Raw genomic sequence first — 15008 nt, 5'->3', positions numbered from 1 at the left:
TGGACAGTTCTAAAACATGTCAGATGATTTGAATCTGCAATCGAGTAATTGCTTTAGTCACCTTACAGAGATTTTAATCCTACTTGTTTTGGCAATATTTAATGGAGAGAAAACCTAAGTGTTTTTTGTTTTGTGACGCATAAGAATGTGTATGTTTGTGTATAATTTATAGATTTACTTTTAAGGTACACTGATGCAGCTGTTTATATGATTTATGCAGGGCCCCACATAAAATATGGCCAGTTAAGTCACTCTTTGCCATGATGTTATATAAACCTCTGGCTGTGTTGTATAAATTGCAAAAAAAATAGCTATTTCCCTGCCATCTTCCTGCTCTCAGCTTCTGTCTGTCTGCCCTTTTGACTTTCTTTTCCATCTCTGTTTTTTTTGTCCGTGTTTTTCCCATAGAGGGAGTTGAGTAAGATTCCTGCATTTGGGCCCTTTATTGTTGCTCTTAAAAGGATAGAGGGAGAGGCAAAAAGAGGAGATTCTTTATAGTTCAAATGAGCACAAGAGTCACCTGTCCCACCAGACCTACTCTCAGAATGGGCTGAATTGTCTTGAAGGGGACTTGAGGGAGAGTTGTAAGAGGCAGAAGCTGCCTTCTGTAGCTCTTAAATGTCACAGGTTACTTTCATGCGCACAACAGGGTGAAGGGGAAGTGATATGAACCTCCTAAACCTTGCTCTGCTCTTGTATGCTTTTATATGGGATCAGCATATGTATATTCAATAATTAGTTGTAACAGATTTCAAGTGTGGTCACCAGCCAATCCAAATCATAACATTTTTGGGACTAAGTTGGAGAATTTTCACTGTCTTTTTCTTTAAAAATTTCCCAGGCTTCTTTTGGACAGACATGGGAAGAGAGACCTAAGTTAGATTGTTTAGTGCTTTTGGAGAGAGATTGTACAGAAGACTTATCATAGCAATGTATTAATGCTCGAGCCAAAATGAAGAGAGATTGCAGCTTTAGGGTATTTTAATATTGGCTAGTGTCCATTACGTTGGCATGATTTGCTGGAGACCATAATGCCAGACTCAGTGTAAAGTATAAACATGAACAAATATATATAAAACTTTCCAGCTGCTCAGTTCTATTTCTGATGTCTACAGAGTACATAAGCTTATTTATACTTCATTCACTGCCTATTTGCCTCCACTGATGCAAAGACACCTCTGTGACAGCATTTCTGGTACACTGGTCAATCACAGAGCCCTTTAGAGTCTATCAGCACCATCTGCAGGAGGTAGAAAAATAAACTAGCTCTGGGGACACAGCAATGAAATCCAGATACTGAGCAGCCTGAGGAGAGCAAGAGGAACTCATTAGTCAGATGGGAGGGCAGTGGCAAAACAAAGAATGGCAAGTAATTTGGCAGGAAGATATGATCTAATATATTATTAAGAAAAACCCATAACTAGGGCCCTACCAAATTCATGGTCCATAATGGTCAATTTCATGGCCATAGGATTTGAAAATTGGTAAATTTCACATTTTCAGATGTTTAAATCTGAAATTTCACGGTGTTGTAACCGTGGGGGGTCCCAACCCAAAAGGAGATGGGTGTGTGTGTCACAAACCTGTTGTAGGGGGGTCATGGGATTGCCACCCTCACTTCTGTGCTGTCTTCAGAGCTGGACAGAGTGGGAATGAGGGGGTGCAGAACTATCGGCAGCCAGGAGAGATTCCCTGCAGGGCTGCTCTTGGGTAAGAGCAAGTCCTGTCCTGCCCCAGCCCTTTGCTGGGGTGCTCCCAGCAGCACAGGGAAGATACAGTCAACTCTACAAGCCTCCTTCAGCTGCAGGAAACTCTGGGGCTCCTGCCCAGTCCCAGAGCATCCTGCAGCAGGTGGAGGCACCTGGAGGTGGGTCTAGTCTCCCCCACCCCCCCGAGCAGCTGTGCAGGGGTATGGACAAGTCCTGTTGACTCCTGTCCCTCCCCAGCCCAGCCAGAGCTAGGAGGCCCCTTTGCTGGGGTGCTCCTAGGAACAAGGGGACATCAGATTTCATGGGGAAAAGCTTATTTCACAGCCCTGAAATTGGTAGGGCTCTACCCATAAAACTCTGTACCAATTCCACTCTTCTTACCTAAAGCCAACAATTGGACATTCCTTGCAGATGTTGCACTTGGCCTGGTGTTTTGCTGTTTCTGCAGCTGCCACTCGGTGTAGAACTGGTAGCCATACCATAGACTGTGGCTCCAAACGCATCCAGTCTATAAACTGCTTTACGCTAATTTCCGGCTTATTGTGATTCTGGTGAAGGAAAACCAAAACACAACAACAATAAAAGCGTAAAACACATGATTTTTTTTTTCATTACTCTATTTTAAAACCAAAAATCAACCCAGCTGTAGGCACTGCACAAAAAACCCAACAATATAATTATGAGAAATAAGACAGCCTGCATTAAATTTCAAGCAAAGAAACAAATAAGGTGAGCCTGTAAAAAAGGAGGAAAAAAGACGAAAAGGGTAATAAATATGGGGCTACCAGTGACCCATACTAAAAATTATCTTTGAAATAGAAGTTGTTAGAAGGAATTGGAAAGTCAAGGGAAAGAAAGATCTGCACTGACAGGCTACTTTTAGAAAAGGCACCCTTGCCTGCTGATGTAAGATGTGGCAACAGGCCACCTAAAAAGCGTAAAGTATTTGAGTGTAATTACTCATTGTGGTGAGGCTAAAGGAAGTGATAACAATGTTGGCTATTTTTTTTAAAAAGTCCTAAACATCGTAGAATTTAAATTAACATGTACACAAATCTAATATAAATAATAATTTAAAGTAAATCTATAGGCAACCACATTATTATCACACTTGTTCCATGGCAAGCAAACATGTTTGTGCAGTTTGAATATGCTGAAACCAGTGGAGAAACCTTGATAAAATGGAAATATATTAATCATATTTTATGATCATAAGGACATATGCTGTTGTTCTGAGTTCCTGGCAAGATAAATAAGACACAGCCTAAAAAACATCAATGGTAAGCAATAATGCATGACCAAAAGTGACTCCAAGATTCTTAACCTACTCATTGCCCAAATGAATCCCTCCCAGTAAGTGGTAACACCAAGGAAGACAGTAATAATGAGCTCTACCCATCAGCAAGACAATTGTTTTCACAGAAATAAGGACACCATAGCTCTGACACATCCAGCTGAAAATATCATCCAAGCACTTCTCTACAGCAGAGGCTTAACTGGCAGGGTCCAGCTGACAAGAGAGATGTAACTCTATCGTCAACAACATAATGATACCCTAGTGTGTGTTTAAAGATTATCTTGCCAGGAGGCATTATGCATACACTGAATATCACGGGATATGAGATTGATCCTTGAGGGACAGCATATCAAATCCCTTATTGGTGACACACAAAAAATCTGTCACCAACAATTGAATCCTCTCTTCTAGATAGGACTTGAACCACTTCAGGCCAGGACCAGAAACACGAGCAATATCTCATATTTACTGAAGCAGTAGTATGAAAGCTTAGGAGAGGTCCAGAGGGGCCAACCTGCAAACTGACCTTGATCTTAATCCAGCAGATTACTCTAATCTAATCTAATTCATAGATTCCAAAGCCAGAAGGGATCATTGCTATCGTCTAGTCTGATCTGTATAACACAGGTGATAGAACCTCCCCAAAATAATTCCTAATAAATATGGTCTTAATTCCAAAGGAAGACCAGAACCCAGACTGGAAACTACCACTTATCTCTTATAAAAACAGTTTATACCACTCATTCTTTCTGAGCTCCGAACTAACAACAAGGGAATAAAGCATAAAGATCACTGAAAAAAATCCCAGATGCTGCAATAAGGAAAGGTAAAAGAAGAGATGTTGCCCCTCTTCCACGGAAGTCTTCTAACATTCTCTTTTGTAGGATTTAACAAAGGCACAATACTATTAAAAGTCTGACATTTCACTTATAGAGATTAATTTATATACATAGTGACTTTTTAATCCCTATCTGATTCTTAGCATTGCTCAAAGACAGCCACATTCACAAAAATAATAAATGCAACCAACATAATTATCACTACAAAACAGCTAGAGCCTTGGGCATCCTTTACAAATTCAAAATTTGGTTGTGTTCCATTAGAACGTCTTCTCTTTCCTCCTATCTTCCCTAAAAAGACAGACATCCCCTGCAGTCTAATCAACAGCCTGCATACAGCTGAACTGCTGTCCTGTACTATGATTTGTCTGTTGCATAAAGACTCCAGACATATAAATGACTATGTTGCAAACATTGTGAAATTGCCAGCTCCTTTGTAAAAAAAACTAACACTAAGTCATCCCCTGATGTGTAGGATCAAAATTACTAACATCACTCCCCTGAACGGCTGAGATGAAGCCTTGTTCCAGCAGAAGGAAGTGTGTTGTTCCCACAATATAAGGCTGCCCAGAAAATGTAACGCAGGGTAAGTAACTGCTACTATCAGTTTTAACAGGGCTGAAAGCTGCCAAGACTGCCATAAGCCTAAGGGTTTTAAGATACTTTCAGATGCACTCAGAATAATTTCTTTTCCTGCACTGATGTGTCATTGACTGGAATTACCTTTTAACAAAATCCTCAGCTTCTTGTTTTCCAGAGCATGCAGGTCTCTGAATAAAACTTTACTGATGCATTATGTTTTTAAACACCCACCTGTTTATTTTGTATATGCCTTTTAAAAGTGGAGATCAGGAGCATACTGTACTTGTGAGAGGAAGGATTCTCCATTGGTCAGAGCACTAACTTAGGACTTGGGAAACAGAGTTCAATTCCCTTCTCTGCCACAGACTCTGTGATTCTGGGTGAGTGACTAAGCTTCTCTATGCCTCAATTCCCCATCTGTAAAACTGGGATAATAGTACTTCCCTACCTCTTCCGGGCGGTGTGAGGATAAATACATGAAAGACTGAAGTGCTTTGAGATCTAATGATGAAAATTGCTATATAAGAGGTATTATTATTTTTTTCAGTATGGCCATTATCCAAGTACAACACCAGTCAATAATTTGACTCATTTTACATACAACCCACAAAGAGAAAACAAAAACCTTTTAAAGAAATTTCAGATGTCTTGGATGGTTTTGACACAACAGATCCTGCATCTTGGCAGGGGGTTAGACTAGTTGACCCTTGCGATCTCTTCTAACTCTGTTCTATGATTTGTGTGAAAGACAGACAGAGAAGAGTCATGGTTACCACCTTAAAACAGGTTTTAAACGTTTTATCACTATGGACTGGGCATACTCTGTCTTTTTTCTTTACTACAAGAACAATAAAAACAATCTTTACATTATAGTTTTGCCATTAATGGGAGCTATAGGTGTCACTGAAAATCACACCAGTTATTGAAGTATGTAAATGTGGATTCAGCTGTCTGCCTTTACAAATCCAAGTTTAAAAATTTTGACCTATAGCTGAATTACTTTAGAGTGAATAAAAATGTGTAAAATTATTTTTTCACATCTGTAATATGTATTTCTTAATATAGCTCTAATGCATAATTGTTTTTTAGGGTGATCCAGTCTATACCTTGAAACCATTTACATATTTTAACTCTTGATCTGCCTTCTGTTGGTCTTCCATGAAAGAGCTGCATTTAACACTCATTCTAATTACATATTTGGATATACTGTGTGCCTTTTATTATTTTTACACTTTACTATGAAGAGACTGTCTGCTAATGCCACAGTTGATTTTGACCTAAATAAAGTTTCTGAATATATAAGGAGGTACAAAACAAAGATACAGCTGACGCATTTCATACATAAAGAAAGGGTGTTGATCTTACCTGCTGGAAGCAGCTACGAACACTGGGTTCAATATTACTGCCACCAAAAGCTGCTACTTCTCCAAGCTGCCGGGGGATCTGGATGGCATCATGAAGCAGAAGGCCAAGCTGCCTCTGGTCACACATTTCTGTAGGCCCTGCCACTTCCTTAAAGAGATCTGCAATACAGACAATAGTCGATGGCTCATATGGGAAAGTCATTTTAGTCTCAGTCCGGTCTTTTTTCTTTTTCTAATTTATTTGTCAGCACTTCAGCTCTATGGGTTTTATAATATTTCCTATTCCAAATGTAACTACAATGGGTTTGATTCTCCCATGGCTTACAACCGTCTTATCTTAGTGTAAATCAATTAACTTCAATAGTGTTTTTCCTGATTTACACTGATGTAAATGAGGATAGAATCAGACCCAGTAAGTGTAGTTTATGCTGCTTATTTTAATATTCTTTACAACAAGAAGTGGAATAAGCACTACCGTATCGTAGCTCCCAATTTACAATCAATTAACTATCTGATAAAAATGTGGGAAATACCACAAAACAAAATATAGGATTAAAATAAGACATTATATTATATTTATTTTTGCAACACTTATAAAGTTTTCTGTGTTATCACAAGAATGATAACTGACAACATTTTATGCTAAAACTTGAGCTATCAGTAGATAGGAATGGGATAGAAGAAAATTTGCATCTGAACTGAGAGATATTAGACATGGTACATACAAAAGTTGAAAGGTTTGAGAATCAGCCAACCGGTCACTGATCTATCTACAGCTACTTATGCTACACCCCTGGATAATCACATCCTTCCACGCACTTTCCCTTCGCTGGTCCCTCCTTTCCTGCAGCACATGTCAACCCCTGGGGCATAACTAGAAGTATTGGGATGATATTAAGAAAAGAAAAATTGAGGCTGAAAAAGATCAGGAATACAGTTCCTGATAATGAGACCTATTGGACATTGGAATAGTTTTTCAAGGGAAATGTTGGAAGCCACTTGAACCATTTAAAATCAGGCAAGACAAGCTCTGTAGAATAGTTTGTAGGCAACAATTTTGCACTGACTACTGAATATGGATTAGATGCAAATCAAACAGGTCTCTTTGGGGGGAAGGGATAACTCAGTGGTTTGAGCTTTGGCCTGCTAAACTCAGGGTTGTGAGTTCAATCCTTGAGGGGGCCATTTAGGGATCTGAGGCAAAAACATTGGGGACTGGTCCTGCTTTGAGCAGGGGGTTGGACTAGATGACCTCCTGAGGTCCCTTCCAACCCTGATATTCTATGATTCTATGAATCTTCTGTTTCTCACTTATATAAAATCCAACCACTCAGGAGATAATTGCATTAGTTGGAGGTTTCTGCCTAAATGATCAGCAACTAAATAGTTAAAAGGGTGGCCATTTATACTATTATTAAAAACTTTAGCTGTTGAGATTAATGGAGCAGTGAAAAAATCTAAGCTGTTTTTCCAGGGTGCTGACTGGAGTCTCAGGAAGACAGTAGTGCAGCAATTCATATTCACGCGAAAGGTTTTTTTTTTGACAGCAAAGAAGTCAAAGGGTTAAATCCTGGACCTTGTGAAGTCAATGGAGATTTTGCCTCCTCTGTTCCAAAATGAGGTCTTTCATACTTTTTAATTAAAGAATCTATTTGTACAGTTTTCCATATATTGCACCTCTTATCATAACACACATGTTGTTTAAGAATGAGTATAGTTAAAAAACCCATCTGACTACATTTCTGATGGAGAAGCAGGCAGAATCTGTAAGTGTAAGCACTTTGCATAAAAATTGGGCACAGATGTTTTTTGGTATGGTGGTTGGGGGTCGTAAGAGGAATTTCACAAAAGGGACATCTGGGTTATCAACTGCATTTTGGCAATTTTGACGTATTTCTTGCTGGTTTTGGCACCCTCGTCATAGGCTTTCAGAGTCCTGGCCAGTTTTCTAGGGAACAGCAGTTGGAGTCATTTTTGTAGCAACTACGGGTCACCTTTGCAGAGCTGATGGGAGGACAGAGCTACCCCTCTGAAGTGTTTCTGCTGGTCTCTGTGCATACTAAAAGTTGATGCAAAGGCAGGCACAAGGACTCGGCAGTCACTGTGACTGGGAGAAAGGTGGAATAGCACATCTTCTCAAGTCCTAACCCTTCCATTGATGATGGGGGTAAAAAGATGAGTTAAGAGAGGGTAAGGGGGAGAGAAAGGTGATCAGTTGATGGTGATCTAGGTAGGAGGTTTTTTGTTTTTTGTTTTTGTTTTGCAAAAGGGATTTGTTTAAATCATTCACAATCCCTCCCTGTGAATTACTAACCCAGAGAGACTGACTGTGCTGGGGCCAAGTGCAGAGAGAAGTCGGGGGCACCCAGCACCAGCAGCTTGACTGTGTTCTGCAGGGGAAAGGAACCTCCTGAATCAAGAATACAATAAGCCAAAGCTCTAGCACTTTCTGACCAACTGACTTCAACTAGCCTAGAAACAGGAACCCTGGCAGGTGAAGAGGCTGGCGGTGGCTCCGATACTGAGGGGGAGCGGCAGGGGACAACATGTTGATGATAGCTCTGATGGGGAACATGCGGTGTCTGTTACTTTAGTATCGGAACCCATCAATCACTCACTGAGGATTCCACAACCCATAGACTCCAAGAAATCGTCTATAAGTTGAAACCAGTAAGTAGTTTAAATTGAGGGGGAAAAAAAAGAAAGAAAAAAAAAAGGTTCCCCTTCATCAAGATGGGCAGGACAGGTGCGATGGGGGAGCTGCGAGCTTAGACATATTAGAGATATGGGGGACCCTAATCTAATACTCCCAAATTCCTGAGAATGCACACAGTGTTCTGATAAATACAATTCTGTGTCATTCAGATTCATAGATATTTAGGTCAGAAGGGACCATTGTAATAATCTAGTCTGACCTCCTGCATAACGCAGGCCACAGAATTTCACCCACCCACTCCTGAGAAAAACCTCTCTCCTATGTCTGAGCTATTGAAGTCCTCAAATTCTGGTTTAAAGACTTCAAGAGAATCCTCCAGCGAGTGATCCGGGCCCCATGCTACAGAGGAAGGCGAAAAACCTCCAGGGCCTCTTCCAATCTGCCCTGGAGGAAAATTCCTTCCCAACCACATATATGGCGATCAGCTGAACCCTGAGCATATGGGCAAGATTCACCAGCCAGATACTACAGAAAATTCTTTCCTGGGTAGCTCAGATCCCACCCCATCTAACATCCCATCACAGGCCATTAGGCCTATTTACCGTGAATATTTAATTACCAAAACCATGTTATCCCATCATACCATCTCCTCCATAATCTTATCGAGTTTAATCTTAAAGCAAGATAGATCTTTTGCCCCCACAGCTTCCCTTGGATCTTGCTTATTGGAAGAAGAGTCTTTGAAGAAATATGACCACAGGTTGGTAACTACAATGCACACTAGGCAGTGCAGGAAAGTTTGTTCAACACTTTCCTGCACTGTTTGTTCCCAGCAAAAATTCCACCACAAGCGTGTTGTCTGTGTCTTTTGCTGGCAAAGACTGCTGAGCCACCAAATTACATTTTAGCGCTGTCAAACCAGAGCCATTCAAACAGCTACAAAGAGCCCAGTGACAGAGTCCATAATTACAATGAAATATGACCTTAATTAGAAGCATAAACAGAGAAAAAATGTATTTAAGACTAATTTCATTTGTTCATGCTGATTGTCTCAGAAATGGGGTCTATTTTCCCCACCTAAAAATAAAATTCAGTGCTAGCAGTTCCAATCCTTACAAAGGATGAGAGGCCATGGGGTTGATTCTCCCACAGTTGAACTGGAAAGTCAATTTTCCAGGGTCTTGTACATTTCTTGAAAACTGAGTTACTCAACCAAAAGTAGAGATCTTTCAATGAACAGTCTTCCTCGTGGCATCCAAAATCCTTCAGGTCCTGAGTCCTGGATGGCATCGTCCCAAAAGCCAAGGAAACAGTAAATTTGAGATGTTTTCTGTCAGTCTCAAAGCTTGTTTTAATTGCCATTCACACTCATATCCTGGGGATGAGTTTCAGATTCAGTGCCAGAATTCAATAAATAATTTAAAACATATCATTTATTCAAGTAAATTTACCTTTGTTTTCTGCTCATGAATTATAAGCAAGCAGAATGGGCTTTTCTTGAATGTATTTGTTATTTGAATTTTGCCAATTGTTTTCAATTGTGGATTGATTGCAAACAATTTTCTGTGACTACCTGATCATCATTCTTCAAGTTATGTTTCTTAGTTGTGACAGGTCAGATAAGTCACGTAGTGGTGCATCTGTTTTCTGTCTGGATGACTGTGAAAGAACTCAGTCATGAATAATCACGTGTGAATTTAAACTTTAGTTTCTGTGAATACTTACATATGACTTTGAAGTTTGCTTTCCAAGAGTATTTGTGCCAGTAGAACTAAATAACTCACAAATGGCCTGTTTTTTCTGCAGTATAAATGATGTTATGTAACTAATTGATAGTAATGACACTGTATAAAATAACTGACAGTAATAATAGAAAGACTTGTAGAAAGAATAGTAAATATGGCAGGCGACCAGCTTAGCTTAACAGTGAAATCCTTGCTGATCTTCAACACGGAAAAGAAGCTTACAAGAAATGGAAGATTGGCCAAATGACCAGGGAGGAGTATAAATTTATTGCTCAGGCATGCAGGAGTGAAATCAGGAAGGCCAAATCATACTTGGAGTTGCATCTAGCAAGAGATGTTAAAAGCAACAAGAAGGGTTTCTTCAGGTATGTTAGCAACAAGAAGAAAGTCAAGGAAAGTGTGGGACCCTTACTGAATGAGGGAGGCAACCTAGTGACAGAGGATGTGGAAAAAGCTAATGTACTCAATCCTTTTTTTGCCTCCGTCTTCACAAAAAAGTATGGGCAGCACAGCATGGGGAGGAGGTGACCAGCCCTCCATGGAGAAAGAAGTGGTTTGGGACTATTTAGAAAAGCTGGACATGCACAAGTCCATGGGGCCGGATGCGCTGCACCCGAGGGTGCTAAAGGAGTTGGCGGATGCGATTGCAGAGCCATTGGCCATTATCTTTGAAAACTCATGGCGATCGGGGGAGGTCCCGGATGACTGGAAAAAATCTAATGTAGTGCCCATCTTTAAAAAAGGGAAGGAGGAGGATCCTGGGAACTACAGGCCAGTCAGCCTCACCTCAGTCCCTGGAAAAATCATGGAGCAGGTCCTCAAGGAATCAATTCTGAAGCACTTAGAGGAGAGGAAAGTGATCAGGAACAGTCAGCATGGATTCACCAAGGGCAAGTCATGCCTGACTAATCTAATTGCCTTCTATGATGAGAAAACTGGCTCTGTGAATGAGGGGAAAAGCAGTGGACATGTTATTCCTTGACTTTAGCAAAGCTTTTGATACGGTCTCCCACAGTATTCTTGCCAGCAAGTTAAAGAAGTACGGGCTGGATGAATGGACTATAAGGTGGACAGAAAGCTGGCTAGATTGTCGGGCTCAATGGGTAGTGATCAATGGCTCCATGTCTAGCTGGCAGTTGGTATCAAGCAGAGTGCCCCAAGGGTCAGTCCAGGGGCCGTTTTTTTTTCCCAATATCTTCATTAATGATCTGGAGGATGGCGTGGACTGTACCCCCAGCAAGTTCGCAGATGACACTAAACTGGGAGGAGAGGTAGATACGCTGGAGGGTAGGGATAGGATACAGAGGGACCTAGACAAATTAGAGGATTGGGCCAAAAGAAATCTGATGACGTTCAACAAAGACAAGTGCAGAGTCCTGCACTTAGGACGGAAGAATCCCATGCACTGCTACAGACTAGGGACCGAATGGCTCGGCAGCAGTTCTCCAGAAACATTCCTAGGGGTTACAATGGATGAGAAGCTGGATATGAGTCAACAGTGTGCCCTTGTTGCCAAGAAGGCCAATGGCATTTTGGGATGTATAAGTAGGGGCATTGCCAGCAGATCGAGGGACGTGATCGTTCCCCCCTATTCGACATTGGTGAGGCCTCATCCGGAGTACTGTGTCCAGTTTTGGGCCTCCACACTACAAGAAGGACGTGGAAAAATTGGAAAGTGTCCAGTGGAGGGCAACAAAAATGATTAGGGGACTGGAACACATGACTTATGAGGAGAGGCTGAGGGAACTGGGATTGTTTAGTCTGCAGAAGAGAAGAATGAGGGGGGATTGATAGCTGCTTTCAACTACCTGAAAGGGGGTTCCAAAGAGGATGGATCTAGACTGTTCTCAGTGGTAGCAGATGACAGAACAAGGAGTAATGGTCTCAAGTTGCAGTGGGGGAGGTTTAGGTTGGATATTAGGAAAAACTTTTTCACTAAGAGGGTGGTGAAGCACTGGAATGCGTTACCTAGGGAGGTGGTGGACTCTCCTTCCTTTGAGGTTTTTAAAGTCAGGCTTGACAAAGCCCTGGCTGGGATGATTTAGCTGGGGATTGGTCCAGCTTTGAGCAGGGGGTTGGACTAGATGACCTCCTGAGGTCCCTCCCAACCCTGATAGTCTAGGATTCTCTGATTTTAATAGTAATGAACAACAGGCATTTTGTTTATTCTGTTCTTAATATTTCAGAATTAGACTAGGTTATATAGTTATTAAAGCAACGAATAAACATTTTAACACATTCATTAACTCTTTGTTTGCTGTATACCTCTAGTCTCCAGCTCAGGAAAGCACTTAAGCATGTTCTTAACTCTACTTCTATTCAAGAAACCACATAGGCAAGTGCTTAAAGTTAAGCATAAGGATTTTCCTGAATGGGGATGCTTTCTTGAACTGGGGCTTTAAGTGTGTACTCTTTTCTTAATACAACTAGGAATTTTATTTGATCTAGCTTCTTCCTTATATCACCTACACAAATCTGCAGTCTTACAAAGATGACTGGGAAGCAGTTTAACTATATCAGGAATTGCTTCACCAAACCATGTTTTCAGAATGCATCTGAGTCAAAGTATTCCTAACTGTATGGGACATGAACTTGGCTGTGTGTGGTAGATAAACAGACAAAGTAATAAGGTAAATGGAAGAATAGCCCAGGGGGAAATTGTTCTTCATTTCCCATAAAACCAACTTGCCAAAAGCAGAGCAACAGAGGAGGATGCTACCAACAATCTGTGTTGCTTTGAGACAATCTGACCACATCAGATAACACTTCCACCCCTCTAAAGAAAAGTCATGTATTGTCACAAGCTCTGGAGGTTCATCAGGAGGTGGACACTAAAGCTGACAATTATGAATGTCAAAACCTGACATACTGAAAAAGAACTGAACATAGAAATTAAAATATAAAAAGATATTTTATGTTAAGTGACAGAGTAACTGTTGAAGTCCTAAAGAAACAGATCAGGAAGCTATTTAGATATTTAAAGTCTCTTTGATACAATGAGTTTTAGAATTGAACTTGTGATTGTCTTAGTACACAAATCTTCTGAGACAAGTAAGATAACCTTTTGTGCCCCCAAAAACCAGAACTCTTCACTTTAATTTGTTTCTGAAGAGTGCTGTAAACTTGTAAGTCAATTATGCAAATTTGTACTGGCGGTCAATTGCCACTTTTGTTTTATATTAGAAATAATTGCTGAAGTTTACCTTCACCTAGCCAATTTACTATTCAACTTAAAAGTTTGTATTTAGTCTCTACAGGAATATTTGATCAATAAGGTCTATTTTACATTGTTGAGAGCAATTTTGAGTTTGGAAAAAAAAATCAACCTCTGTGAAGTTTTCCTAATATTTTGGTTGGTTCTTACCATTTTATCAAGGGAACCTAACCCTTAGATCCTACAATCAGCTTTTCATTTTTCACAAATCCCATTCTGCCGCCTTATTATGAATTTTGATTAGTTGTATAGAGACTCAGCCCTCCCCCTTGTTCATGAAAACAAAGACCAATTCATATGAATTAAATCATGCTAGGGAATAAAAAAATGCACAACACGCTGGGGAGATACTATGACTGTACAAAACCACAGATGTTGAAATTGGCCCCAATTCACAAGATTTTTGCTAATTTAGCCATGGTAATCAACAGTTTACATAAAAGTGCTCTTTTTAAAAGCCAGGAATATATACCCAAAGAGCTCCACACTTTTCTTTGAAAGGTATAACAAATATTCTCTCTATATACTATTACTTACTTCTGTTTCTGTGAAATGTGTCAGACTGCTACTTCCATAAAAACTAACTTTAAGTTCCATAAGTCCATACTGTATTATTAGCCCTCCCCTAGGATTGCACTTGTCCTTTGTTCTGAATTACTCATAAGGTACTGTACAGTAGAATGTCACTATGTTTCTGCAAATATTTTTGCTAAATGTTGCTATTTTACTAAAGGTTTTCAAAATGTCTAACATCCTCAACATTTTCAAAATATCTAAATCACTATAACTTCATGCCTTTGTTCTATTACATTGGGCAAGGTTTTAGCAGGAAGTTCAGATGATGGAACCGTATCTGCAAAGTGGCAGTCATCCTTCCTCAAACAGACACATTTAATGCTGCTGCTGTATGTTGGTATATTTCCTCGCAGCAGTTTATCGAACCTATGCACTTGTTCCTATCAACTCTGACTTGTTTGAGTTTTCCGTAAACTGAACAGATGAATGTTGCACCATTTTGTTAAACGGGTAAAGGATCATTCCAAATATATGTAAAACAAGACATTTTTCTGGCTTCTCTATAGAAACCATGTACAACCACTTAATACCACTTTACCATATGATGTAACTGCATAATTTACAAGTCACGGCATAAAATCTACTTGCCCACACTTTACCCCAATGACAGTGAAAAAGCTCATGTTATTCTACTATCTCATCCAAAAATATTTCTTATCCTGGGCAAGAGGATGATTTTGCTTTTTGTTTAAATCATGACTCAGTGTCTTTTAATATAAAAAGTACAGATTCACACATTTTATGGAAGAAGTTCTTACTTACATCTGTACTTTTCTTCTAGAAGACCCTTGGAAAGAGACATCAACCCAATCTTCAGGGACTGCACTCTGATTTTTCCTGTCCGACCCCTGAAATTGCACAAACTATTAGAGAGCTTAAATACAGTTAATATTATAGTATAGGTTCATTCCAAATTCAAAACACCTGGCAAGTTATACAAACTATACCTAAATTCTTTAAACAAGATACTTCAGGTCTTTAGAACGGATAATCACATTAAGGGAATTCTCCTTCACAAAAACTCAG

At 40.0% G+C, this 15008-nt stretch overlaps 1 protein-coding gene across 3 annotated transcripts in view; it reads right to left on the bottom strand.

Moving 5' to 3' along the window:
• Positions 1–15008, bottom strand: part of UTRN (utrophin) — a 594030-nt gene that overhangs the window by 79693 nt on the left and 499329 nt on the right. For all 3 annotated transcript variants that reach the window (XM_074948548.1, XM_074948550.1, XM_074948549.1), the window contains 3 exons: positions 14745–14830; positions 5793–5950; positions 2091–2257 (listed from right to left, as the gene is read on the bottom strand). In XM_074948548.1, coding sequence (XP_074804649.1) covers positions 2091–2257; positions 5793–5950; positions 14745–14830 — 411 coding nt within the window. The remainder of the gene's footprint in view (positions 1–2090; positions 2258–5792; positions 5951–14744; positions 14831–15008) is intronic.

The sequence above is a fragment of the Natator depressus genome, chromosome 3 (assembly GCF_965152275.1).
Source record: "Natator depressus isolate rNatDep1 chromosome 3, rNatDep2.hap1, whole genome shotgun sequence".
NCBI classification, from domain to species: Eukaryota; Metazoa; Chordata; order Testudines; family Cheloniidae; genus Natator; species Natator depressus.
This window is presented reverse-complemented; position numbering and strand designations above follow the sequence as displayed.